A 26,774-nucleotide genomic window follows, 5' to 3' on the forward strand; every position below is an offset into this window, starting at 1 on the left:
ATAATTCATTAATACTCGGATATCAAAACATATAAATGTATTCAGTTTCACAAAAGTAGAAATCGTGAAAGGTATATTGTTTTTTGTTTATAATATTGTTTAGCCCTATGTCCCTCTAAATACGCGTCATTAGTTCCCAGCTGCTTGTGTCCTGATATCATAATCAATGCGCATCTTTTCACAGCTGCTCCAAACCATGAAAACGCTTTATATCATATATGCATCCGTTTACTCGCCAGTGCATCCTATGACACGCTAACCGCCAGCATCTCAACTGCAACAATGAATGTGTTCTCTGGTGTTGCGCTTCTACTGTTGGGCTCTTCCATGCTCCTGTACGCAGAGGGTAAGTCACTCATTTCCCCAAAACGTTTAACATGTCCTAATGGCATAAATAGTAAATAATGTTTTCCTGATACTCTGTGCGAACAGAAAGAAAACACAACAGTGTTTTTTTTAGCTTACTGTTATCCTTAAAGAAATGTGTTTATACCACTCAATTACATGTCTTTGAAAGCAAACAGTAATAAACTAGTTTATACTCCAGGAAATTGCCTTCAATAAAATGCACGTAGGAATCCGTAGACCCATAATGTTGCATGTGTTACCATATGGGACTATTAGCATTCTTCAATAAGCTTCCGTGTGTCCGTCATGTTTTCCATCATCTATGATAAAGATTTTGTTTTTCACACCGCACGTTTGGAATGCTTCAGCATCGAAAGGGAAATTGTCTCATAACGTTTTCAAGTTACAGTCACCAGTGAAAATGGTGTACAAAATGCAGTAGGAAGCTATTTCACAGCAATATTATGCTGATTTAGCGTCACATAAAGGACCATTGAAGTATTGGTTTAAACTGTTTTGTGCCTATGACTCTCATGGCGGAATGCTATATATTTCAAGGAAACGTGTTTCATCTAAAGACTTTCTTGAATCTGATGCCAGGTTGTGTGTGCCATCTACACCTGACATGATTGTCCATACATTAAAATATACAATATCTCGCCAATAAATGCTTTTAATTAAGTGAAGGTTATATTACAGCAGAATTGCGACCTTCCTCAAATTGACAATACTTCACATATCTATACTCAACAACAAAAGTTCCCGTGACACCAATATTTTAGTGTATTTTTCAAACAAGTAAAGTTTAGTTTTCAATATTGTAGTACATGTATGAAATCAAGTCACAAAAAAACGCAACTGCTACAGAAAAGCATGCATTCCATGCAAAGGTTGACTTTTATGCAATCCCCATGCATTTCACTACCCAAGAATGGGTATAAAACATGTGCGTTAACGAGATTCCATATGCATTGTTTAGCATCGTGCTGACAACAACCACTCAGAAAAACAACACAATTACGCAATTATTCAACATTACGAAATGCCACCCCTGTCCAAAAATGAGCGTCTGCGAGCCATTGGTATGCTTGAAGCAGGATCGAGTCAACGTGATGTTGCAAGACAAGTTAACGTCCATAGAAACACCATTTGGTGTTTATGGCAACGTTGGCAACAGACGAATGCAGTCAGAGACCATCCTCGGAGTGGCAGGCCACGCGTAACCAACAATCGACAAGACAACTGGATTCGAACTACACACCTAAGAAATCGATTTCAGCCAGCAACAGTGACTGCAAGAAGCATCCCTGGCCTTCGACGAATATCTTCACAAACCGTACGTCGTCGCCTCAGATGTGCAGGGATTGTCGCCAGAAGACCCAGACTTCCCATTTTGACAGGAAACCACCGTCAAGCACGTCTACAGTCGTGCAGACAGCGTCTACAATATTTGACGACATGCGATGTTGCGCTTCGTTTTATCTCGGACCTAATCCAATTTAGGACTCAATTATAGCTCTATAGGAGGTATCAAATCCCGTATCGTTGCCACTGCAGGCAATTTTCACAGTTGCCAAAAATACTACTTTTGATCGTTTTGATGCTACTTCATTATGCGATGTGAAAATGACAGATAGCGAGCCTCTGGTATGCTTCAGTGTGACGTCACACGCCAATTTAACGTCCAGGCCATATGACACTTATGGTGACGCGACGAGGGCTGGTCAAAAAGTTCTAAGCCTAACAAACAAAACCAACAGTTGGGAAAGTGTTTTTAATTTTATTTTTCAACATAACCTCGCTGCTTTTCAATACACCTCTCATATCGATAGTGAAGCTTTTCGATTCCAGTCAGGAAGAAGTTTTCTGAAGCCACCCTGCAAAACCGGTTCACGGAAGCTTTAAGGTCATCGTTGTCGTCATTGCGCTTTCCACAAAGGTAATCTTTCAGTTTAGGAAACAAGCGGAAATCACTTGGTGCCAGGTCGGACGAGTATGGAGTGTGAGGAGGCTCTTGGAACCCACATTGTCGCACTGCAAGCTTTGCAAGTCGAGAGATGTGAGAATACGCGTTGTCATGAAGTAGTAGAACTCCAGAAGTCAGAATTCCTCGCCGCCTTTCTTTGATAGAATTTCTCATGCGATGAAGCAAATCAGCATAGTAGGCACTAGTTATCGTCTTTGGACTTTCAAAGGATCACACTCTTTGAAACCCAGAATACAGTGGCCATGAATTTCTGTACTGATCTTGAAGATGTTTTGTGCCGAAAAGTGAAATGGTGTCATTCCATTGATTGACTATTTGACTCGGGATCATAGTGGTGGACCCATTTTTCATCACCCGTTACTAATCTCTTTTTGAATTTGACAAAATCCTTCTCAATTTAGCTCGAAATTTTCTCTAGCAATGTCAGTTCTTTTTTCATTAAGATTATAATTATAATAAACGAGCAGATATTTTATCCACCTGTAAATGTTTATGAACAGTGATGAATGGATCCATTCCTTAGACCTGTGTCTTCTTCAAGTTCAGCAATGGTAATATCTGACAGTATAGGTTTTTCTATCTCCTTGATTGAATCTTCATTGGTGGGAGTTGAGGAACGTCCAGACCTAGGGTTATCATCAAGGCTTGTTCTCACAACCTTGAACATGGATCAACAAAGTTTAACAGTGGAATTACTAGGGCACTTACTCTTGTGCCATGAATTTCATGGGGAGTACATTTCTCTAAAGTCATAAACTTAATGACTGCTCGGTACTCGCTCTTTTCCTTTTCTGTATCCATTAGACCCCTATCACAATCTACTGGCTGTCACTAATATACAAACGGACTAAACAGACCAAATTAACTTGAAATGAACTACTACAAAATGTACTACATTGACTAGTTCACTTTGTAATGGCCCATAGTTGAAAGTTAGTCAGGCTTAGAACATTTTCTGTAGCCCCCGTATTAACAACCACGTCAGAGACGGTCCTCGTAGTGTCCGCCCACCCGTTACAACCCCTTGCCAAGATATCGTCGACACAGGTTACAGACAGCATGGCTCACAGCTCGTGTATAAGTGGCGTATCTGCGAGGGTGGTCCGCAGACACTGACACACCTACGGCATCCGTGAGAGACGCCCAGCTAAAAGGCTCATACTAATCAAGGTCGACGTCTCCAGTGATTCAGATATGTGGTCTTTGTCACTGATGTGTCACGTTTACTTGTTCACCGATTCGACGGGAGAACACCTGTCTTCAGGCTTCCAGGTGAACGTTATGGCACGCCGTGCGTTCTTGAAAGCGATCGTTTGAAGGTGGTGGCTTAATGATCTGAGGTGAATCAACGGGTACACGGTACAGTCAAAGTGTTGTGATTGATGGGAATTTGAATGTTGCGAAATACCAATGCAAGATCACCTCATCATTCAAACATGCAGGGATGAAATGGAATGATGTTCCGATGTCATTCTCATCCTCAAATGATGTTGCAGGAACTCAGGTTTATTCCTCCTCAGATATGGACTACCATTCATCGGGCGTTTCTTTGCCTCAATGAGGAGAAGGTGTCAGGCCTGCATTATTGCCCACTGCCACTGACTTGTAAACCTGCCTCTGAACCCTCTCGTTCAACATGACTCATTGGCATGTCAGGAGCGCTCCTCACATGGACTGATGCTCGCTACCGTACAGTAAAATACGTTTATCACGAACACGCTTATAACGAACTAATGGATATTATGAACCTAACTTTTTGTCCCGGCCATTTGCTGTACAGATGGTTTTATGTATGCTTATAATGAACAAAACTGAGTAGTCCATTTGAGTTCGTTATAACCATAGTTTACTGTACTATGATATATTGTTGAAAGTGAAGGTTTAGTGTTTTCATATTAGGAACGTTGACTGAACCCCCCTGAAATTCCTTTGCAAGAGGCATACGTTAACTGAGTGTCATATCATTTGAAAGTACATGTTCATAGCCCAGGCATAAATCTGTACCTTCTGGATATCGGTATATTGTACTTTGATACCGGACATGAGTAAATAAGGAATATTTACATGAACTTCTTTATCCCTGTTTTAAACTGCTGGAGGATTTACAGTGCCACATCGCCAGGATCCACTGGTGATTCTTTATTTGCCAACACCCAATTCCAAATTAGTCTTTAATCCAGTCTTTATCCTATTTTTCAATAATTACCTTCAATTATTATCCTGATTCTAATTACATATATCAACATGTTTGTTTAAATGTTGAAGGTTCAAGGTGTGTACCAGGGTTTCATTCTCATGGACGTTCCTGCTACTGGTTCTCTGACATCAAAGGAACGTTTGCTGAAGCAAGGGTAAATAACGAGTGCGGAGTCTCCAGTTCAAATATGATTAATATGAAATAGCTAAATGTCAAAAACATTAAACGTATTTTCAAAACAACTGTTTTATTGTTTGTATCGATGTTTCGGATCTCACTTCTTACCCCTTTATCATGTGAATATAAAAATGTCCCTCCGTCACAATGAGCGATAAGATGTCATAATGGTGACGTGCATGTAGAGCTAAAGCCTTGCAAAGCCTGCTTTGTTTTCTTTAGGGATGCCCACCTCATGTAAGCTTACCAAGTTGCCGTGCTTATATGCTTTCAATGCCTGTCATATGTTCGAGTGAAGTATTACGGTGTAAACAAACTGCTTGAGGATATACAGCACCATGTTTTGTTCGGTGATTCCGTAATTCAGATCAATAACCCACTCAAAACACTGAACTCAACCCATGCCACTTCATTCAGTATATTTGCTGACACCAAAGAGTTCGCATTTTATTTAGTCATGGTAGAATGGCTGCGCGTTCGGTTCCAAATTCAATTTAGCGGGGTTAAATCTACAGGTTACCGAGCTCTTCTTTGAAAACACAGTATGTTTATCTCCTAATTGCACGTATTGGGCATACTGTGAATAAACGTGATAAGATTAATGTACAGGGCTATTAACAGTATCAAGGAGGGAGCAAACAAAGACATTCGGAGTGGTAGTGCTTGAGATCGGTTGGTTTATCATGGTGCTATATAGGTTGACATTCAATCAAGGAACCGTTTATTCCATCAAATTCGATCACAGCAACAACACGACAAATAAAAAAAATCATTATCGAGAACGGAAATCCAGTGGATTGACATCTTAAAATCTCAGCACCTCAATAGACGGTTGATGTACTACTGTTCATCCAGATACCATTCCTTTTGCAGTCAGTCTGTCAGTTTTTCGGAGCTCGGCTCGTCATCATCAACAGTCGAGCGGAGGATGACTTCATCAGGGGATATGCAAGGGGAAAAGGTTTGTAAAGGCATAAGTGCACTGAAAGCCTAAGAGTTTTGGATAGGTAGGTAAGGCAGTTTGGACTCTTTATAAAGACAGGTGACACTTTTTGAAAAACTATAATTGAAAGACTTTTTTTACAAACAATCGATCAATTTGTTGAGGCTATGTTTCAATTCTAAACTTCGCCGTTTGCATTTAAGCTCCCATTTACTTCATTGGAGGGAGTGACCTGGCTCGCGAGGGCAGGTTCGTCTGGGAAGGAGGCAGACCTTTTGCTGGTGGATTACCAGAACTGGGGATCGGGTGAACCAAACAACAAGAAGGGGGCTGAGGATTGTGTCGTCATGTGGGTCGCATTCGGGTATCGGTGGAATGACGACTCCTGCAGCCAAAAGTACAACTTCATATGTGAGATTTAAAAGTGAAGTAATTAAATTGTGTGGCTTATGCCTGGCATCCTGTTTTCTTTTGCTTCTATCCAGAGCCAGTATGTGTCACACTGTACAGGCATGATGCGTATCCATGTACATTCACTAACGTCGGCATACCTTCTTACTAACTTCATGTTAGACCTGCGATATACACTGATTTCAGACTTGGATAGTTTCACATTTGGTCTTCTGATCCCCAATATTCTGAACACAGTATTTCTCAAATATTAAATCTTCTTCAAATACAATCTGAACAACTTACGGGAAACCTATCTTGAAACAAGTTATACATGAAACTTGACTCAACATGCTTGGATAGATTACCATTCCAAGTATTGCCATTGTAGAATGTGTGAAAGTGGAGCTGAAGGTCGTATGAAGCGATGAGTGGATAAAGGTGACCTGGTTGACTGCCTGTCATAGTACCGGATACGTTGGACGTTGGTCAAAATATCAAAACACGGCATGTCGTGAATACCTTTCTTTGGTGAAGAAGCTGTCGTAAAATCTCTTTAGTCAGTTAAAGTTCATCACCTACCTGTTTCCCAGTGACAGAAATTGTCTGTATCTGACGATTGATTACCTTGACTACTGAAATAGTGTGTCTCTATATCTACAACTATTATGTCTTTTATTTATATAACGTTATGGCTTGGAGCCTAAACAATGGATCACAAGATTTCTTTCAAATAATATATAATGTTTTTGTACAAAATCGTGACTATCTGGACAGTCAAATAAGGGAAAGAAATCCCCCTCCTTCAAGTCGTCAACCGTTGATTCAGGCACTGTTGGAAGAATGGCGAGCCATCCCCAATGACGTCATCAGGCATCTTGTAAACTCCGTGCGGCGACGTGTCCAAACCTGTATTCAGAGCAATGGAGGCCATACACGATACTGACAGTAATGCATTTGTGAAAAAATGCGTTTTCTGTTTTCGTTCAGATGATTTGTTTATTTTGCAAATTGACATTTTACCCCCTGTGTCATTCCTTACCTGATATTGAAGTTCCTGTAAATGCCACCTTTGTAGAATTTGAATCAGAACATTGTCAGATACATTTTCTTTCCAACTCGCAACACTTTATTTTTGTGATATATTTGATAATGTTGTCAAAATCAAATCAATGTTGGCATAGTTTATTTTTCCCGTCAGTTTATGAACGTCCTCAGCCCCTACGTTAGGAGCTTATGAAGCGGTCATACAATATCCGCTTTCAGGGATGGGATTCGAACCATGACCTTCTGATCCAAGGTTGTGAATGATGACACGGGATGGATGTCGTCAGCGGGATGAATCCACCCTACTATACATGCTTTCCTGTTGAATATTTCAAGATTCCATCCTAAATTCCTCATGAGATTTATAGATATACAAGACGCCCTTACATTTGAGCCAGTTATGCCGGCAGAAAATATTGGTGCTGTGTCGCTTGTAGAAAGTGTTGTGCCGGTGGCAGATTTATGCAGAGTTGCGTCCATAAGGCGTGTCAGAAACATTTCTTCGGGCTTTCCTCCTACACGAAGGCGTCAATTGCGTGGATCGATGCTCCTGATGTCAATCACTGTATTGTCTGGTCCAGACTCGATTATTTACAGACCGCCGTCGTATAGCTGGAATATTGCCGAGCGTGGCGTTAAAGAACTAACATACAAACAAACAAACAAAACATCAAGCTGACACGCAGTGGTATAACTAATGTACTTTTCAGCGTTACCAAACTCACTCACTCACAATTTACTAGGGCCTCAACTCGAGTGAGTTTGGTTCAACTCACTCTTTTCACGAATAACATACGCTATCGGGGAAATACAAGATATCAAATACTAGTATAATGATAGCAATAATAATGACGAGGGACATAATCTCAATGTCAATGTTAATATTGTTGATGGTTCTCTACTGCTGGACGCTGCCTTGCTGCTTGCGAAGAGATTGTGTTTTGAACTGGAAATATATTTAATTCGAAGCTATCAATTTGTCGCGATCACATTCGTTCTTTCTCGGAAAATTCTACTACTACTATCAAATTTTTTTCACATTTGCACACATTTATTTGTATTTGTCAGGACACATGATGAAAACAAGGTAATTCTTAAATGAGCCAAGCATGTAGGACATGAAATGTAGGTACAGAAATAAGTGTCAACCAAGCGAAGTGCCATGCCAATTCGGCCCAGATTCAGTTTATTAAGGTGAGGCTGAAAGAGTACCAAGTTGTCCGTCTCCCCATTGTTCTCGGTTCCTTAGGTTTGGTGCCTCCCAATCTGTTGACTGACATTGGGAGGGTACTCGGGTTTGCTGCCAGGAATACAGCCCTTCTGACAATCTGGGTAATGCAGAAGGCTGCAGTGTTGGGAAGTCTTTACATTCACCGAAAAGTTTTGGGTTGGTTCGACTGGGAAGCGCTTCCTGGTAGAAGTCCCATTCGCCGTCTGGGCTGCGTGTAGAGGGAGCAAGATCCCTTAATTACGTTAATGATACATATATATTTTGATAACTGATTACTGGTCTTCACAACCCCACCAACATCCCCACCCTCAACCTATGCTGACCGCCTCCATGGTCTAGTGGTAGAGCGTCCGCCGGGAGCGAATGGTCCGGGGATCGATCCCCGGCCGCGTCATACAAAAAGACGTTAAAAATGGTGCGTATGTTAGCATGCCTGGCGCTCGGCATTCACGGTCTAAAACAAGAGCTTTTCGGCTCGGAGTATACTGTGTCTAAGTGGGGTATTTATGTTAAATAGCGGCATGGTATCTCAGTGAGCTAGCACTATAACATCGACATCAGTCCGGACTAGTACAAGCAGCCACACACACACACACGGACATGCACGTTGCGAAGTAAGTGCAACAATCTCCACCATTTCACCTCAGCACCATCTCTATGTCAACCTCTATACTCTCAGTTCAACTTTGTTCATGGCAAAAAGATGTATCCTTTATTCATTATTTGGCTATATGTGTATTACAATGACATTGCTTGGTTAAAAATATACATGAAAAAATAAAATTGACTAAACTGACCATGTCGGAGAAGCGTACGTATTATACCATATTAACGCAGGGTTGCCTTTTTACCAAAGCAATGTTCAGTTTATATTCCATAGTATTACGTACCTTAATGACATTGCTTTATTTCATGACTGCCAAGACGACACTTTCAGACGTATTTTTCGCCTCCTTGTTCTTGCATATGGATAAGGTGCGTTCAGATTTTTACATTTCCAAACTCTCAAGTCACGTGATCGCAGTTTGTTTGTCTCTTTGTTTGTTTGTTTGTTTGTTTGTTTGCCTTTTAACGCCGCACTCAGCAATAGTCCAACCATATGACGGCGTTGTGTAAGTAATCGATCCTGGACCAGACAAACCAGTGATTGAAATGGGTTTTTTTCCAAATAGTGTAGTCTATTTTCCCATTCCACATTACAGCGTATACAGTGTGAGAGAATGTAATGTACAATAGACAATAAAGATGTAATTTACACAAGCCACAATCGCATTGCTTTTTATAGATAGGTGAGTGAGCGAGGATGGTTTTACGCCGCTTTTAGCAATATTCCAGCAATATCATGGCGGGGGACACCAAAAATGGGCTTCACACATTGTACCCATGTCGGGAATCGAACCAGGGTCTTCGGCGTGACGAGTATAGACAGTGGGTTCATCAGATTAAGACATCAACATATTGAGCTTATATCATTGTGGCACAGGTAGAATGTAATTGGTATATATTTACATCCTAAATGGTGATGGCTACAAATTCATATATACATATATATATATTGATTACTGATTACTGCCCATTTACCCTTTGATGTATAAATAGATGAAAATAGATGTCTTTTAGCAGTATTACATTTGTGATATTTCCGATAGGTTGAAGATTTGTTTGTTTGTTTGATGTTTAACGCCGCACTCAGCAATATTCCAGCTTATGACGGCGGCCTGTGTAAAAAGAATCGAGTCTGGACAAGACAATCCAGTGATTGATATCATGAGCATCGATCCACGCAATCAAACCAAGTCAGCGAGCCTGACCACCCGATCCCGTTAGTCGCCCCTTACGACAAGCATAGTTGCCTTTTACAGCAAGCATGGGTTGCTGAAGACCTATTCTACGCCGTATCTTCACGGGTCTGATAGGTTGAAGAAAGAATTTTACGACTGCTTTAAGAAGGGAACTCTTCACAACAGACGTGTCCGGGTAAGAATAGAACCCCCCCCCCCCCCCCCAAGCCCCACCAGCACCAACACCCTCCTCCTATGCTGACCGCCTCCATGGTCTAGTTGTAGAGCGTCCGCCGGGAGCGAAAGGTCCGGGGATCGATCCCCGGCCGCATCATACCAAGAGACGGTAAAAGATAGTACGTATGTTACCATGCCTGGCGCTCGGCATTAAGGGGCTAAAACAAGGACTGGTCGGCTCGGAGTCAGTATACTGTGTCTAAGTGGGGTATTTATGTTAAACTGCGGCATGGTATCTCAGTGAGCTAGCACTATAAATCGGCATCAGTCCGGACTAGTACAAGCAGCCACTCAAACACACGTGCATGCACGTTGCGAAGTAAGTGCATCAATCTTCACCATTTCACCTCAGCACTATCTCTATTTCAACCTTTATACTCTCAGTTCAACTTTGTTCATGGCAAATAGACGTATCTTCTATTCTTAATTGGCTATGTATGTATTACAATGACATTGCTTGGTTAAAAATATACATGAACAAAAAAAATCGACTAAACTGACCATGTCGGAGAAGCGTACGTATTATACCATATTAACGATGTTCGGTTTATATTCCATAGTATTACGTACCTTAATGTCATTGCTTTATTTCATGACTGCCAAGACGACACTTTCAGACGTATTTTTCGCCTCCTTTGTTCTTGCATATGGATAAGGTGCGTTCAGATTTTTACATTTCCAAACTCTCATGTCACGTGATCGCAGTTTGTTTGTCTCTTTGTTTGTTTGTTTGTTTGTTTGTTTGTCTTTAAACGCCGCACTCAGCAATAGTCCAACGACGGCGGTGTGTAAATAATCGATCCTGGACCAGACAAACCAGTGATTGAAATGTTGATGTTCATCTTTTTTTTACAAATAGAGTAGTCTATTTTCCCATTCAATATTACAGCCTATACGGTATGAGAGAATGTAATGTACAATAGACAATATAGATGTAATTTACACAAGCCACAATCGCATTGCTTTGTATAGATAGGTGAGTGAGGGAAGATAGTTTTTCGCCACTTTTAGCAATATTCCAGCAATATCATGGCGGGGGACACCAGAAACGGGCTTCACACATTGTACCCATGCCGGGTATGGAACCAGGGTCTTGGGCGTGACGAGTAAAGATAGATAAGTATTGAACAGTGGGTTCATCAGATTAAGACATCAAAATATTGAGCTTATATAATTTTGGGCACAAGTAGAATGTAATTGGTATATATTTACATCCCAAATGGTGATGGCGGCTACAAATTCTTACAAATTGATACTCATCATCTACCTTACCCTGGTTACAAACCAAACATAACCGTTGATGTTTTAGTTCATTTCTGATTCACGAAGCTGGGAACAACATCTCAATCCAGCAACTTTTGTTTGTTTGTTTGTTTGTTTGTTTGTTTAACACCGCACTCAGCAATATTCCTGCTATATGGCGGCGATCTGTACATAATCGAGTCTGGACTACACAATTTAGTGATTGACATCATGAGCATCGAACAACGCAATTGGGATACGATGACATGCATCAACCATGTCACCGAGCCTGACCACCAGATCCCGTAAGTCACCTCTCACGACCAGTACAGTCGCCTTTTAAGTAAACATGTTTTGCTGAAGACCTATTCAACCCCTGGTTCTTCACGGGTCACTGAGCAAGTGCATTCCCATACTTAAACATAGTTCTCTCCTTAAAATATGATTCTGAGCCAAATTTCATTTTGAATGCATCATAAAGGTTTAATTTTGACAGGGCTGCGCACCAAACTTGGTCATAAGACGATTTTTCACTTTATTTTAGACATGAAGCTGGCAATGTTATTTATAGACTGCTGCCCCCATTCGAGTGAGTGAGTGAGTATGGTTTTACGCCGCTTTTAGCAATATTCCAGCAATATCACGGCGGGGTCCCCCCATTCGAACCCAAAGCATCTGATGCCCAGGTGGCCCATACCATTATTACAGACTTACATGAATAAATAATAACATTTCATTTCAAAACGTGACCCTCTTATGTTGAGTATTTTAACAAATACTTAGCAACACGTTTACATGCAAATATGTACATCCGCAGAATACTTCCTTATTCTCTTCCAACAACATCATTTGAGGACGACTGCTTCACACATAAAAATTGCTTACACGCGAACATTTGTACAACTTCTTTTTCCGGGGATTTATCTACAACCCATACTTCAGAACCATACAGTCAAATTTGCCAGATTTGGAGTCAAATGTTTAAAACAACCGACGGTCAAGGCTGCAGGGTGGACAGCGACTTTATTGTTTCAAAGAGAACTGACAGGAGGCCTTATTAACCTGCTAGACCATGACAGTGATCTAGAAAAAAATACTCCAGTGTATTTATTAAATACACACTCAAGTTCATGCTCGTTAAATGACCACCCGTCGAATCTTGATAAATTGTCACCCATTTTGAAACAAGAATTTTGTCTTATCTAGATTAACTGAGAAATGGTAGTTGTCACAAAAAGATTTTCAGACATCAATATTTTTTGGAGCCCATAGATAGTATCAGCAAAACGGACAATATCATCTTAAAATAGCATCAGAAATTCCTATATGATATCAGTGTGTAGCTGTACACCTGGAACAGAAGGTGAATCTATTTGTCAAGCAAGTTAATTGATAAACATGGAGAATAGGAAAGGAATCATCACACAGCCTTGTCTGGGACCTAGAGGACAATCAAAACATTCAGAAAAAAATATTACTTGTCTTAGCACATCTCTTGACACAACTATAAATAGACTCCTGCGCAACTAACATCTTTGGTGAAACACCATATAGTTTAGAATAAACCATAATTAATATTCATTATCATTAAAATTAAAATCAATATTAGGATGTCCAGTCTGTTCAGTGGAGTTGCCATCGCATTCTTCAAACAAATTCTTAAAATGCAAAAACCATTCCGAAATATTTATGTTATCCTTTTGTGTCCAAACCTTTGTACCCGTCATGTATGAAGTCAGTAAACATGTCCTGTCCTTCTCTTAGTACATGTCACGGATGAAGTGAGTAAGCATGTCCTGTCCTCCCTTAATACCCGTCATGGGTGAAATGAGTAAGCATGTCCTGTCAACCCTTACTACCCGTCATGTGTGAAGTCAGTAAACATATCTTGTCCATCCCTTAGTACACGTCATGTGTGAAGTGAGTAAGCATGTCCTGTCCACCCTTAGTACCCGCCATGTGTGAACTGAGTAAGCATGTCCTGTCCACACTTAGAACCCGTAATGTGTAAAGTGAGTAAGCATATCCTGTCAACACTTAGTACCCGTCATGTGTGTAGTGAGTAAGCATGTCCTGTTCACACTTAGTACCCGTCATCTGTGAAGTGAGTAAGCATGTCCTGTCCAGACTTAGTACCTGTCATGTGTGAAGTGAGTAAGCATGTCCTGTCCACCCTTAATACCCGTCATCTATGAAGTGAGTAAGCATGTGCTATCACCCCGTAATACACGTCATGTGTGAAGTGACTAAGCATGGCCTGTCAACTCTTAGTACCCATTATGTGTGAAGTGAGTAAGCATGTCCTGTCAACCCTTAATAACCGTCATGTGTGAAGTGAGTAAGTATGTCATGTCCAATCTTAGTACCCGTCATGTGTGTAGTGAGTAAGTATGTCCTGTCCACCCTTAATACCCGTCATGTGTGAAGTGAGTAAGCATGTCCTGTCCTCCCTTAGTACCCGTCATGTGTGAAGTGAGTAAGCATGTCCTGTCCACCCTTAATACACGTCATGTGTGAAGTGAGTAAGCATGTCCTGTGCTCACTTAGTACCCGTCATATGTGAAGTGAGTAAGCATGTCCTGTCAGCCCTTAATACCTGTCATATGTGAAGTGAGAAAGTATCTTCTGTCCTCCCCTTTGTACCCGTCATGTGTGAAGTGAGTAAGCATGTCCTGTCCACCCTTAGTACCCGTCATGTGTGAAGTGAGTAAGCATGTCCTCTCCACCCTTAGTACCCGTCATGTGTGAAGTGAGTAAGCATGTCCTGTCCAATCTTAGTACCCGGCATGTGTGAAGTGAGTAAGCATGTCCTGTCAACACTTAATACACGTCATGTGTGAAGTGAGTATGCATGTCCTGTCCACATTTAGTACGCGTCATATGTGAAGTGAGTAGACATGTCCTGTCAACCCTTAGTACCCGTCATGTGTGAAGTGAGTAAGCATATCCTATCAACCCTTAATACACGTCATGTGTGAAGTGATCTAGCATGTCCTGTCCACACTTGGTATGCGTCATGTGTGAAGTGAGTAAGCATGTCCTGTCCAAACTTAGTACCCGCCATGTGTGAAGTGAGTAAGCGTGTCCTGTCCACACTTAGTACCCGCCATGTGTGAAGTGAGTAAGCATGTCATGTCCACCCTTAGTACCCGCCATGTGTGAAGTGAGTAAGCATGTCTTGTCAACCCTTAATAACCGTCATGTGTGAAGTGAGTAAGCATGTCCTGTCCACCCTTACTCCGCGTCATGTGTGAAGTGAGTAAGCATGTCCTGTCAACCCTTAATACCCGCCATGTGTGAAGTGAGTAAGCATGTCTTGTCAACCCTTAATAACCGTCATGTGTGAAGTGAGTTAGCATGTCCTGTCCACCCTTACTCCGCATCATGTGTGAAGTGAGTTAGCATGTCCTGTCCTCCCTTACTCCGCGTCATGTGTGAAGTGAGTAAGCATGTTCTGTCAACCCTTAATACACGTCATGTGTGAAGTGATTTAGCATGTCCTGTCCACACTTGGTATGCGTCATGTGTGAAGTCAGTAAGCATGTCTTGTCCATCCCTTAGTACACGTCATGTGTGAAGTGAGTAAGCGTGTCATGTCCACCCTTAGTACCCGCCATGTGTGAAGTGAGTAAGCATGTCCTGTCCACACTTGGTACCCGTCATGTGTGAAGTGAGTAAGCATGTCCTGTCCAACCCTTAGTACCCGTAATGTGTGAAGTGAGTAAGCATGTCCTCACCACACTTAGTACCCGTCATGTGTGAAGTCAGTAAGCATGTCCTCTCCATCCCTTAGTACCCGCCATTTGTGAAGTGGGTAATCATGTTCCCTCCACACTTAGTACCCGTCATGTGTGAAGTAAGTAAGCATGTCCTGTCCACACTTAGTACCCGTCATGTGTGAAGTGAGTAATCATGTACTGTCCACCTTTAATACCCGTCATGTGTTAAGTGAGTAATCATGTACTGTCCACCTTTAATACCCGTCATGTGCGAAGTGAGTAAGCATGTCCTGCCTACCCTCAGTACAGTCATGTTTGAAGTGAGTAAGCATGTCTTGTCTTCCCTTAGTACCCTTCATGTGTGAAGTGAGTAAGCATGTCCTGTCCACCCTTAGTACCCGTCATTTGTGAAGTCGGTAATCATGTCCTGTCTAATTCTAGTACCCGCCATGTGTGAAGTGAGTAAGGATGTCCTGTCCTCCCCTTGTACCCATCGTATGTGAAGTGAGTGATACACTCATGATTACTAGTAATGTTACAAGATGGCATGATTATTTCTGGATATATAAGTCCAAACTACAAAGTAATCTTTTATCCATTTTGCCTCTTTTCAATATGCCCAATTTCCACGGCCAGGAATTGAGCACCGATCGTGCAGAGAAATCAATACAGTACACCGAAGTTGGCATTTATTAGTATTGTTTGTCATGGTAAAGGAAAATTGGATAATTGGGTTATTGAATAATCTACCATCTTTAAGGGACTTAAATGTCCGACAAATAGTGGGAAACGAACTTGAAATGAATACACAGATGCCATACACCGTGGGGTAACAGATATATCTAATAGTGAGTGAGGGACTTAATGGGAAACGAACTTGAAATGAATACACAGATGCCATACACCGTGGGGTAACAGATATATTTAATAGTGAGTGAGGGACTTAATGGGAAACGAACTTGAAATGAATACACAGATGCCATTCACCGTAGGGTAACAGATATATCTAATAGTGAGTGAGGGACTTAATGGGAAACGAACTTGAAATGAATACACAGATGCCATACACCGTGGGGTAACAGATATATTTAATAGTGAGTGAGGGACTTAATGGGAAACGAACTTGAAATGAATACACATTCACCGCGTAGTAGATCCATGTATATTTAATAACTTGTACATAAGATATAACATGTCTAAAAACCCATACCAAGTACAATAAGTTTACACTTAACATTTGAAGATGGCATTAACATTGAGCGATACCATATCTGACAATATGAACAACGAACAAAACATGTCGATTAGTGATGTTGGCTTCATTGTGTGTCATTCAGGCATGCAATAGTTGTTCACTTCGCTATGATGACCCGTTACACAAACACATCCTGACAGATAAGAACCATATGTTACAAAACACTTCGCACGTAGATGGAACTACATAGAATAGCAAGTGACATTTTGTAATTACTGTTCACACTGGCCTCTGTGACCAGCTTTCCGATAAGCGGATGTTTGATGTCCTTACTGACAGTGTCGATTGTAAATTAGTTCGTTTCCTTGTTTCTACATCAGCATATACACTGAAATGAGCTAAGCTTAAATTTCTTCATATTATTTGCAGAATATCCCTTAAAACTAGGGAACATTAGAATTATACTCAATGTTAAATGTAACTTTAATGCCTTCGATGTTAAATAGAGGCGGTCGGGTAGCCTTGTGGTTAATGCATTCGCTCGACACGCCGAAAGCCTGGGTTCGATTCCCGACATGGATACAATTTGCGACGCCCATTTCCAGTGTCCCCCGTCTTGGTATTGCAGGAATATTGAAAAAAAAGCTGCGTAAAACGATACTCACTCACTCACTTACGATGTTGAATACTGTATCCTCTTCGTTGTGGTAAAGGGCGATTTATCATATGGTACACTGTGTTAATTTAAAACATCAACGCCGTAGAGTAATCCGCTCGATTATCAACGGAAACAAACTCAAATGGGCGCAAACGGCAAAAGAAGCGTCGAATACCACATGAACGGGTCATAGAGAGCCAGTGATGGCACCAATGATTGCACCGGGGGATGGCCCAAGGGGATGGCACCAGTGATGGCACCAGTGATTGCCCCAGGTGATGGCACCAGGTGATGGCACCAGGTGATGACACCAGGTGGTGGCACCAGTGATGGCACCAGTGATGGCACCAGTGATGGCCCCAGGTGATGGCCCCAGGTGATGGCACCAGTGATGGCACCAGTGACGGCCATAGGTGATGGCACCAGGTGATGGCACCAGTAATGGCACCAGTGATGGTCCCAGGTGATGGCACTAGGTGATGGCACCAGTGATGGCACCAGGTGATGGCACCAGTGATGGCAACAGTGATGGCCATAGGTGATGGCACCAGGTGATGGCACCAGGTGATGGCACCAGTGATGGCACCAAGGGGTGGCACCAGTGACGGCACCAGTGATGGCACCAGTGATGGCCCCAGGCGATGGCACCAGTGATGGCACCAGTGATGGCCCCAGATGATTGCACCAGGTTGTGGCAACAATGATAGCACCAGGGGATGGCCCCAGTGATGGCACCAGGTGGTGGCACGAGTGATGGCCCCAGGTGATGGCACCAGTTATGGCACCAGGTGATGGCACCAGTAATGGCACCAGTGATTGCACCAGGTAATGGCACCAGGTGATGGCACAAGTAATGGCACCAGTGCTCGCGAAAAGGGAAGCATTTTCAGACCCACCCTTATCCCAGTTATGGTGTTCTCGGGATCATATTGCGAAATTTCTCAACGCGGCGTAAATTCCCACTAATTCATTTAGTACTCAAAATGGCTATTTTAGAAGAACATGTATAGACATACGACAAAACCGAACTATAAGAAATCTCTGCTGAAAGAGATTATCAGCCTGTTCAGCAATGATACGAACTTCATACGTTCTGTTTCCATGAAATCATACTTTGGAAAATTCCCCAGTTGAGTTTATTTTCTCTGTCATTTTGACGTCCTGTACTAGATGTCAATGTATTACGATACCAAGGTGCCTGGTGTAGACCGATATTTCTCATCTAAATAACCAAGAGTTCAGATATGTTTTAAACATGTGATATGACTGAACGTCGATTTAGCAGACCGCGTCCGTGGTCTAATGGTAGAACGGCTGTCCGTAAAGCGAACCCCAGATCGCGTCATACCAAAAGACGTTAAAAGATGGTACTTAATGTTACCCTGCCTGACGCTCGGCATTAAGGAGTTAAAACGAACACTGTTCGGCTCAGAGTATACTGTGTCTGAGTGGGGTTTTCATGTTAAACTGTGGCATGGTATCTCAGTGGGCTAGCACTATAAACTCGGCATACAAGCAGACACACACGCGCACGCACACACGCACACACACACGCACACGCACACGCACACAGGTGCAGGCCCTCTCAATATAAGTGTAAAATTTTTGAACACGACGTTAAAGCACATAACACCTCAATCATTTTAGCACAGCTGTTTGAAAATAAACCAACGAAAACAAAGAAAAATAAAGTGGGATTATATAATCATTGCGTGCTCTAAAGTTTTCTTCATCCTATAGGGCGGTCAGGTAGCCTAGTGGTTTAAACGTTTGCTCGTCATGCCGAAGACCCGGGTTCGATTCCCGACATGGGTACAATGTGTGAAGCCCATTTCTGGTGTCCCCCGCCGTGATATTGCTGGAATATTCCAAAAGCGGCGTAAAACCATACCCACTCTTAATCCTATAGATGTAAATACACAGGGAAGACTTATTGCTTATTAATAGGACTAAGTTACACACACCTGCTGCACAATTGATGATGCAGAAAATAATGTGACATGCAACTGTGACACTGACAACCACTTAAACTGAAGCAGTTTGGCAGTTCAAGTTATGGGAACATACGCATGTGTGTCATGGTAATACGCGTAGTAAGCGTTATTATAATGGAGCCATCCATCAACGTGTAGATGCATCATTGGACAGTTCCTGAACTGGATGTGTATAAAGGATTGGACGTGTAGTTTGGTTGATATGTGCCGCTCCAAGATGGAAACGTTAACCTGCATCTTAAGCTTGCTGTGTCTTGCGTGCTGGTCCCTTCCCCGTGGTGTTGAAGGTAGGAATCTAACTGACCACCAAGGCATACCATGAACTGAAAACTAACACTTACACTTTGGCTGATCGATCTGTCAAAGTCGTCAGTTTCAGAATAGTATGACCTTTGCCCATGTTCGACCACTGTTCACTGAGTGTCCTTCTGGCTGAGTGAACGGTGGTGAAGTTAGGACGTGAAAGGACGACTAGTTAATCACTGTTCTCAGAAAGACGATGCTTGCAAGAATATAGCAGTAGAGATGACACCCTATGTATAATAACACCCTATGTATAATTATTTTTTTATAATTTATAATTATATATTTTTTAATCGAGCCTCTTCTCGTGACACACAACAATATAGCAAAAGGGACATGATATGAAAAATAGGTATTTTGTCAGATAGCAGAATAGTTCTACTGCTGGGCTGTTTCATGCCCCTCTGTGTTGGAGGAGAGTAATACATGCAGACAATCTCTACTGCATTCTACTGTTGGGCTGTTGCAAGCCTTTCTATGTTGAAGGTGTGTAGTAAAAGCCTATTGTCTCTACAGTTTTCCACTGTTGGGCTGTTGCAAGCCTCTCTATGTTGAAGGTGGGTAGAAAATGCAGACTGACTCCACGTTCTCTCATTGTTGTGCTGTTGCAAGCCACACTATCTTGACGGTGGGTAGTAAAGGCACATTGTCTCTCTTTCTCTTGTGCGGTTGCAAGCCCCTCTAGGTTGAAGGTGGGTAGTAAAGACATATTGTCTCTACAGTCTTCCACTGTTAGGTTCTTGCAAGTCTCTCTATGTTGAAGGTGGGTAGTAAAGACATATTGTCTCTACAGTCTTCCACTGTTAGGTTCTTGCAAGTCTCTCTATGTTGAAGGTGGGTAGTAAAGACATATTGTCTCTACAGTCTTCCACTGTTAGGTTCTTGCAAGTCTCTCTATGTTGAAGGTGGGTAGAAAAGACATATTGTCTCTACAGTCTTCCACTGTTAGGCTGTTGCAAGCCTCTCAATGTTGAAGGTGGGTAGTAAAGACATATCGTTTCCACAGTCTTCTACCGTTGTGCTGTTGCAAGCCTCTCAATGTTGAAGGTGGGTAGTAAAGACATATCGTCTCCCCAGTCTTCTACCGTTGTGCTGTTGCAAGCAACTCTATGATGAAGGTGGGTAGTAAAGACATATTGTCTCCACAGTCTTCCACTGTTGTAGTGTTTTTTGTACGTGCGCCAATGCTCTGTTTCCTCAGCCTCTCCGGAAACAGTATCCCATGTACAATGTCAAGGGAAAGGTGAGAACACAGACATTTCAAAGTCCCCCCAAGTTTTCCGCATTCTGCATCGTAAAATCTTAGTTTCATATCATGACACTCACAACTGAAATGGGTCACCATAGCAACTTACAGATGCTGTGATCAGAATGATGATGGTGACGGCTTCCATTTCATCTTCAGCTGCTGTAACTAAAGGGGGGAAGTTTACTTCTAAAGTCCACATTCCATACACAAGGTAATAGGCAGATTAAAAGGAAATGATCTTCAACAACACATGTTTATCGTAAAACCCTATTTAGTTTGTTATCATAGGACAAGGAATCCGACCTGATCCTGACAAGCTATATTCTTTCCTATAATTACTACAGTAAGAATGAACTCTGTAGTGGCTCTCACTGTTATATACAGGCACGAAGTGCACAGGCGGATTCCACAAGCATGGAAATTCTTGTTATTGGCTCTCGAACATAAAAGGAACATTTGCAGAAGCGAGGGTAAGTGATTTATACAATCCAGAAGTCTGAAACGTCATCAGATTTGTGGGCGGTTATTTCTTGACACACATCTACAAATCAGTTACGTTATTGTATCCAACTTGACGCAATTGGTAAAAAACATATGTTAGGGTGTATGAATTTTATTTAGTTGAGACAACATTTGGAAAATGGAAAAACTAATTTTCCAGCTTTCTTTCGCATGATTAAGACGTTTCTGTATTGGAGAAAATATGTATCATGTGTTTGGTCAAATGTCCACATAAAATAATCAATACCACCATAAGATCTTGATAGGACGAATTATTTTAAGGGTGATCTCTGATGCAACAAAACCTGTGTATGTGTGACACATTACCTTCACTGCAAGGATAAAAAGTTTTACTTCTAAAGTTGTTGTTTTTTGCATTGCTTACGTTCATTTATTGATTGATCTCCTAATAAGGAACTGCATAAAGTGATAAGATTGATTAACAATGTGTTTTGTAGGAAGTAAGGGATTTTCTTAACTTTGTAGCATAAAATGAGTAACTGAGATTGTTGATGGTTGGATGCAGTGGATTGAAAAAGAGTAATTGTTCCCCTAAGAGTGTAAACCATCAAAGTTTTATTCCTGAACAGCTGAAGAGATGGTGTAAACTCTTTAACATATGTTCCTTTGTTCATACGTCCTATGAAGAATGTGTGACATAAGTTAGAATTGTTCTTTATTCTTCACAGTCAATCTGTCGCTTCCTGGGCAGTGATCTGGTCGCCATCACCAGTCACACCGAGGATGCCTTTGTCAGAGGGTATGCGACCCAGCGGGGAAAAGGTGGGTATACTCAGAAGTGCCAATTATCATTGCTTTACCCCAAATTCAATGGTACACACGTCATTGGAAAATTGTATGATATAAATATATTTATTTCCATAAAATGGAGGGATTGGCAAACAAGCTAATTTTGCTTATCTGAATGCCTCTCCCAAACATGATACATATACAAATAGCAATGTATATAGGAAATTTCTTTTCATTCCAATAGCGTAATTGTAGCGTAAAACGAGGTTTAATACGTATAGGTATGTAAATATATATTTGCATGGTTTGTGATACGTTATAAAAGATACGTGTACAAAAGTTATTTCCTATAATAATGAATACCCATACCCATGTTGTCATATATGTTGAAACAGGCCAGTTGTCTCATACTAAACACATTCTTTGTTTTCTTATCATGTAATGAAGCTGAAAGATACTACCTGGGGGGCACCGACCTCGGCCTGGAGGGACGCTGGATATGGACGGGAAACAAGCCCTTTACTTACACCAACTGGGAACCAGGGCAACCAACTAACTACAAAAATAATGAACACTGTCTCGAAGCTTACAAAGGTTATGGATACGGTTGGAATGATGTTAATTGTGACATGAAAGCTAATTTCATTTGTCAGATGTCGCCGCTGAGAGGATAAATAAAACTGTTGTTGCAGTCTGTCTCTGAGATCAACAATTTCACATGTGTGATTAAAAAACAGACGTACCCTTTATACATATATTACAGTTAACCTGATAAACAAATACAGGTTACAGGGAACACACTCGGCACACTCTAGCACACTCAGATACCACGCCGCAGTTTAATCAGTAATAGGCAGTATTCTGAGCCGACCAGTCCTATTTCTAGCCCATTATTGCCGAGCGCCAGAGAGGGTAATAAGTACCATCTTTTAACGTCTTTTAGAATGATGCGACCGGGCACCGCACGACGGACCTTCCGCTCTCCGGGCGGACGTTCTACCAGTAGATCAAGGAGGCGGTAGACAGGGTAACAACAAGTACCATCTTTTACCGTCTTTTGGTATGACGCGGCCGAGGATCGAACGCCGGACCTTCCGCTTTCTGGGCGGACGCTCTACTACAAGACCGCGTTGACCAGCTGTTGATGAGCGTAGATGACACGTGTGGGCGCGACATAACTCGCAATTTGTTTTGTTGAAACATGACCACTTGTAAGCTCATCGCCGAGCTGATACATGAAAATAATTGATAAAACATAAACCCCGAACGCTCCGGGCAGACGCTCTATCAAGAGACCACGAAAGCGGTCCCCCGGTAAAGTAACATTTCCAAATTAATTTGGACGCATAAGTGACAATAATCATGCCCCATGCCATTCCCTAATTCAGCTTGTATCATATGTTGCCATATTTATTCAGGGGAACATTTGGTTTGTCCTTGCACATGCTTGTGATGGGTGCCACTGGTGGGGCAGGATACTCACACCTTTTCGCGAACACCTGGAGTCATCACAACAAAATAATTTGACATTCTGAGTGGATATTACGATTCATACAAGAAACAGATCAAAATTAAGGAAGGCGTCATATCCTGTATTATGACGTTATCATAACAGTTTCGCGTATGTTATGTCATTCCGGGATCACCAATTCCCAATTACACAATGTCATCAAAATTCATGAACCGACAGTGATTCACGATTTGACCCATCTTCTCAAATAACAGGCAAAGAAATCGGTGCCTGAGTGGGTGACTCTGTGACATCAGAACCGGGGGGGGGGGGGGGGGGGGGGGATATAACAAACATGTAAAAGTGAGAGCATGAAGTAATAATAATAGAAAATAAGCTCTGTATCTTTGGGCATTATAGATGAGGAACCCTTTTAAGAAAGTAGCTTTTAGGGAACACATCTTATGTTGGTTGGTTGTTTAACGCCGCATTCAGCAATATTCCAGCTATATGACGGCGGTCTGTAAATAATTGAGTCTGGACCAGACAATCCATTGATTGATATCATGAGCATCGATCCACGCAATTGGGATCGATGACATGCATCAACCAAGTCATCGAGCCTGACAACCCGATCCATTTAGTATCCTCTTACGACAAGCATAGTCGCCTTTTACGGCAAGCATGGGTTGCTGAAGACCTTGTCTACCCCGGATCTTCACGAGTCTCATTTTATGTAAGCTAATTAGACATATCTGAAAACAAAATCATGCGAATAGTGTTCATTATGCAGAAGGTGCAACATCGCACGCACAATAGCGTTAATGAAACAGAAGGTGCAACAACACATATTGATTGGTCTTCATTAAACGGAAGGTGCAACAACACATACGTGAGTGTTCATGAAACAGAAGGTGCAACAACATATACGTATGGATGTTCATCTAACACCATCAATAATACAGTATTTATGTCAATGATTTTATACATGCTGTTAACAACACACAAACATATAATGTAGTTGCTAATATAAGGGATGAATTCCGCGCCTCTATGATAAATAGCTACAATATTTTTGTTCTAATGTGGGATTCTACATAAGACAATTAAGTCTTGACAGGTTGTGATATGATGGTCGTGAAATCCAACAAACGTTTGCCATAATGATTTCGAGATATGTAAACAGAAGATAATGAACAGTTTACACACACTCTGTAGGTTATGTAATATAAAGTGTAGGGTGTGAAAATTAGAATACATGTGAATGTCCACATAAATACAAAGACTGGTTGAGCATAATAATAGAGCGGTTTCAATAAAGCGACAAAACCCTTTCTAAAGCCAATAGAAATCTCTGCTTAAAGCAGAGTCGACTGTACAATTCCGACTATATCGTGAGCATGTGTTTATGAATCACTATAAAATAGAGTTCGCGAAAAGGTGAGCGTATCCTGCCCCACCGAAAAGTAAGTATTTGTAGGGCAGAATAATAGAAAAGTTTTATATAAACATGGATTGTTTGTGCACTATGGTTACTTCCGTTGCCATGCCAATAATCAATAGTTGTATTATGAAAACGTATTCACTGTAACCCTTTCCCTTAGCACCCACCGTGCGTGAAGTTTTTGTACATGTGCTGCCAGTCCATGGCACCCGTTACGCTTGTGATCATGTGCGGCTGGCTCTCTAGCAACCGCCTTGTGTTACATTAGTGTTCGTGTTTTGTTAATGTCACAGCGATTTCGAAATAGTTTCTTGGTTGTGATGGAATAGCATATAATTATACACAAATATGACACTAGTGCTAGCGTTGAAAGCTTATGAAACGCTTTTGATTTAGTTGGGTTGGGTTTAACGCAGCGTTTAACATTATTCCAATTATATCATGGCGTGACAGCTTAATGTTGGAGGAAAGCTGGAGAGATGCAGGTCTCAGACGTTTACCACTTTGGTGAAACCCACGAGCACGGGTATGGTGCTGACAAACCTAGAAACGTTATCGGGGCGAACCGGGATTCGTACACACAATCATAGGTTTCTGGCGTGCCCAAGGAACGCAGCTCTGCACAGCGAATTGCGGCGCCATAGACGACTGGGCCACCTGTTCCCCCTATTATATGACAGAACTCGATTGAGTTGGGTTTAACACTATTTGTAACAGTATTTCAGTTGCATCATTGCGTGTCATCTTACTTTGTGAGGAAAGCTAAAAAAGATGCAGTTATGTGATAATGTGTACCTCTTTGATGAAACACACAAGAACATGTCGGGAGTAGTAGTTGGCATTCTACAGGACACTTCGATAGCAACAACACAAGTCCGCATAAAGGTCCACAACATTTATTCGTCGCAAGAAGACGTTCAGCTCTCAACATCTCAACTCCATCTGCCAACTCTGGTGGGCTTAAATGTACATGCATAAACATCCTAAGCTTCCTGACCATATTCTTAATATGCTTATATGACCAGACCACTTAGTACCTCGTCCACAACCCCTATGCATCTAGTGCAGTAGCCAGTCTTAACCTTTACCTTAAAAGGCTACTGCATGACGTAATAAGCGACTCCAGCATCCCCCTAAAAGGCAACGGCCAAAAATCCAATCAGTGAATGATGAAGTGGAAACAGGGGAGGGTCATGCGAGCCTCTACCCAGGGTCGAAAACCCAGTCGCAAACCTCACGCGACATACTGTATACTTCATGTAATATACCACCCGGTCTTGACAATAGACGTGTCTTCTCGTCTTTAACAAGGATTGTGTATGAAGTACAATGGACAATCAGTATAAGTACATCAATAAATAAATTGTTTAGAAAACATTGTCTGATCGCAGAGAAATATTTTTTATGGATGGGCGTTTGTTTAGAATTTGTTTGTTCCATACTAACTAAATGTGGACCTTTCTTTTTTCAGAAATTACGTACAATACCATTCACAGAGAGAATTCACATATCGTTATACAGCTGTGGGAGACAAGCAAATACATAAAGCACAATTTCTAAAATAATCCTGTACAATTAGTCGTTCACCCTTGTGTCCACTTACCCAAGATTATCACTGTGATTATGCATGTAAATTGAAGTATAAAACGAACTGGTGTAAAAATAAACATTAGCTGCCACTCTCCTGTCTCCTGCGATTCCTTATTAACACATTCAATAACGGAACATTAACATTTCCCATGGCAATAACTATGAACACACATTCCACTCAGGATGGCTGCCCCTTCCACAACTACCTGAACTCGTAGGACAGAGGATGATATTGCATCCCCAACATGCCAATGTATCTATCCGTGATCAAGGGACAGATACAGGTGGAATCCATCATCCACCTTCAGGGAGCCTGCTGGTTGTCCTGTACGTGTTCATCT

General features: G+C 41.6%; 1 protein-coding gene across 1 annotated transcript; it reads left to right on the forward strand.

Moving 5' to 3' along the window:
• Positions 1-229: 229 nt before the first annotated feature.
• On the forward strand, positions 230-26,522 carry LOC124125629 (perlucin-like). The gene is made up of 5 exons (XM_046488973.2): positions 230-346; positions 21,083-21,168; positions 21,889-21,982; positions 22,397-22,543; positions 26,315-26,522. The coding sequence occupies exons 1-5, from the start codon at positions 283-285 to the stop codon at positions 26,401-26,403; spliced, it is 480 nt and encodes a 159-aa protein (XP_046344929.2). The 5' UTR covers positions 230-282; the 3' UTR covers positions 26,404-26,522.
• The last annotated feature ends 252 nt before the right edge of the window (positions 26,523-26,774 follow it).

This window comes from Haliotis rufescens, unplaced genomic scaffold (genome assembly GCF_023055435.1).
Source record: "Haliotis rufescens isolate VD_foot unplaced genomic scaffold, xgHalRufe1.0.p SCAF_84, whole genome shotgun sequence".
NCBI classification, from domain to species: domain Eukaryota; kingdom Metazoa; phylum Mollusca; class Gastropoda; order Lepetellida; family Haliotidae; genus Haliotis; species Haliotis rufescens.

Bases quoted from the DNA above. Each gene is read 5' to 3' on its own strand.
- LOC124125629 (XM_046488973.2), top strand. From the start codon at position 283: ATGAATGTGTTCTCTGGTGTTGCGCTTCTACTGTTGGGCTCTTCCATG. The intron at 347-21,082 runs GTAAGTCACTCA...TGTTATATACAG, and splicing joins CATGCTCCTGTACGCAGAGG to GCACGAAGTGCACAGGCGGA. The intron at 22,544-26,314 runs GTTATGGATACG...TTCTTTTTTCAG, and splicing joins CTGTCTCGAAGCTTACAAAG to AAATTACGTACAATACCATT.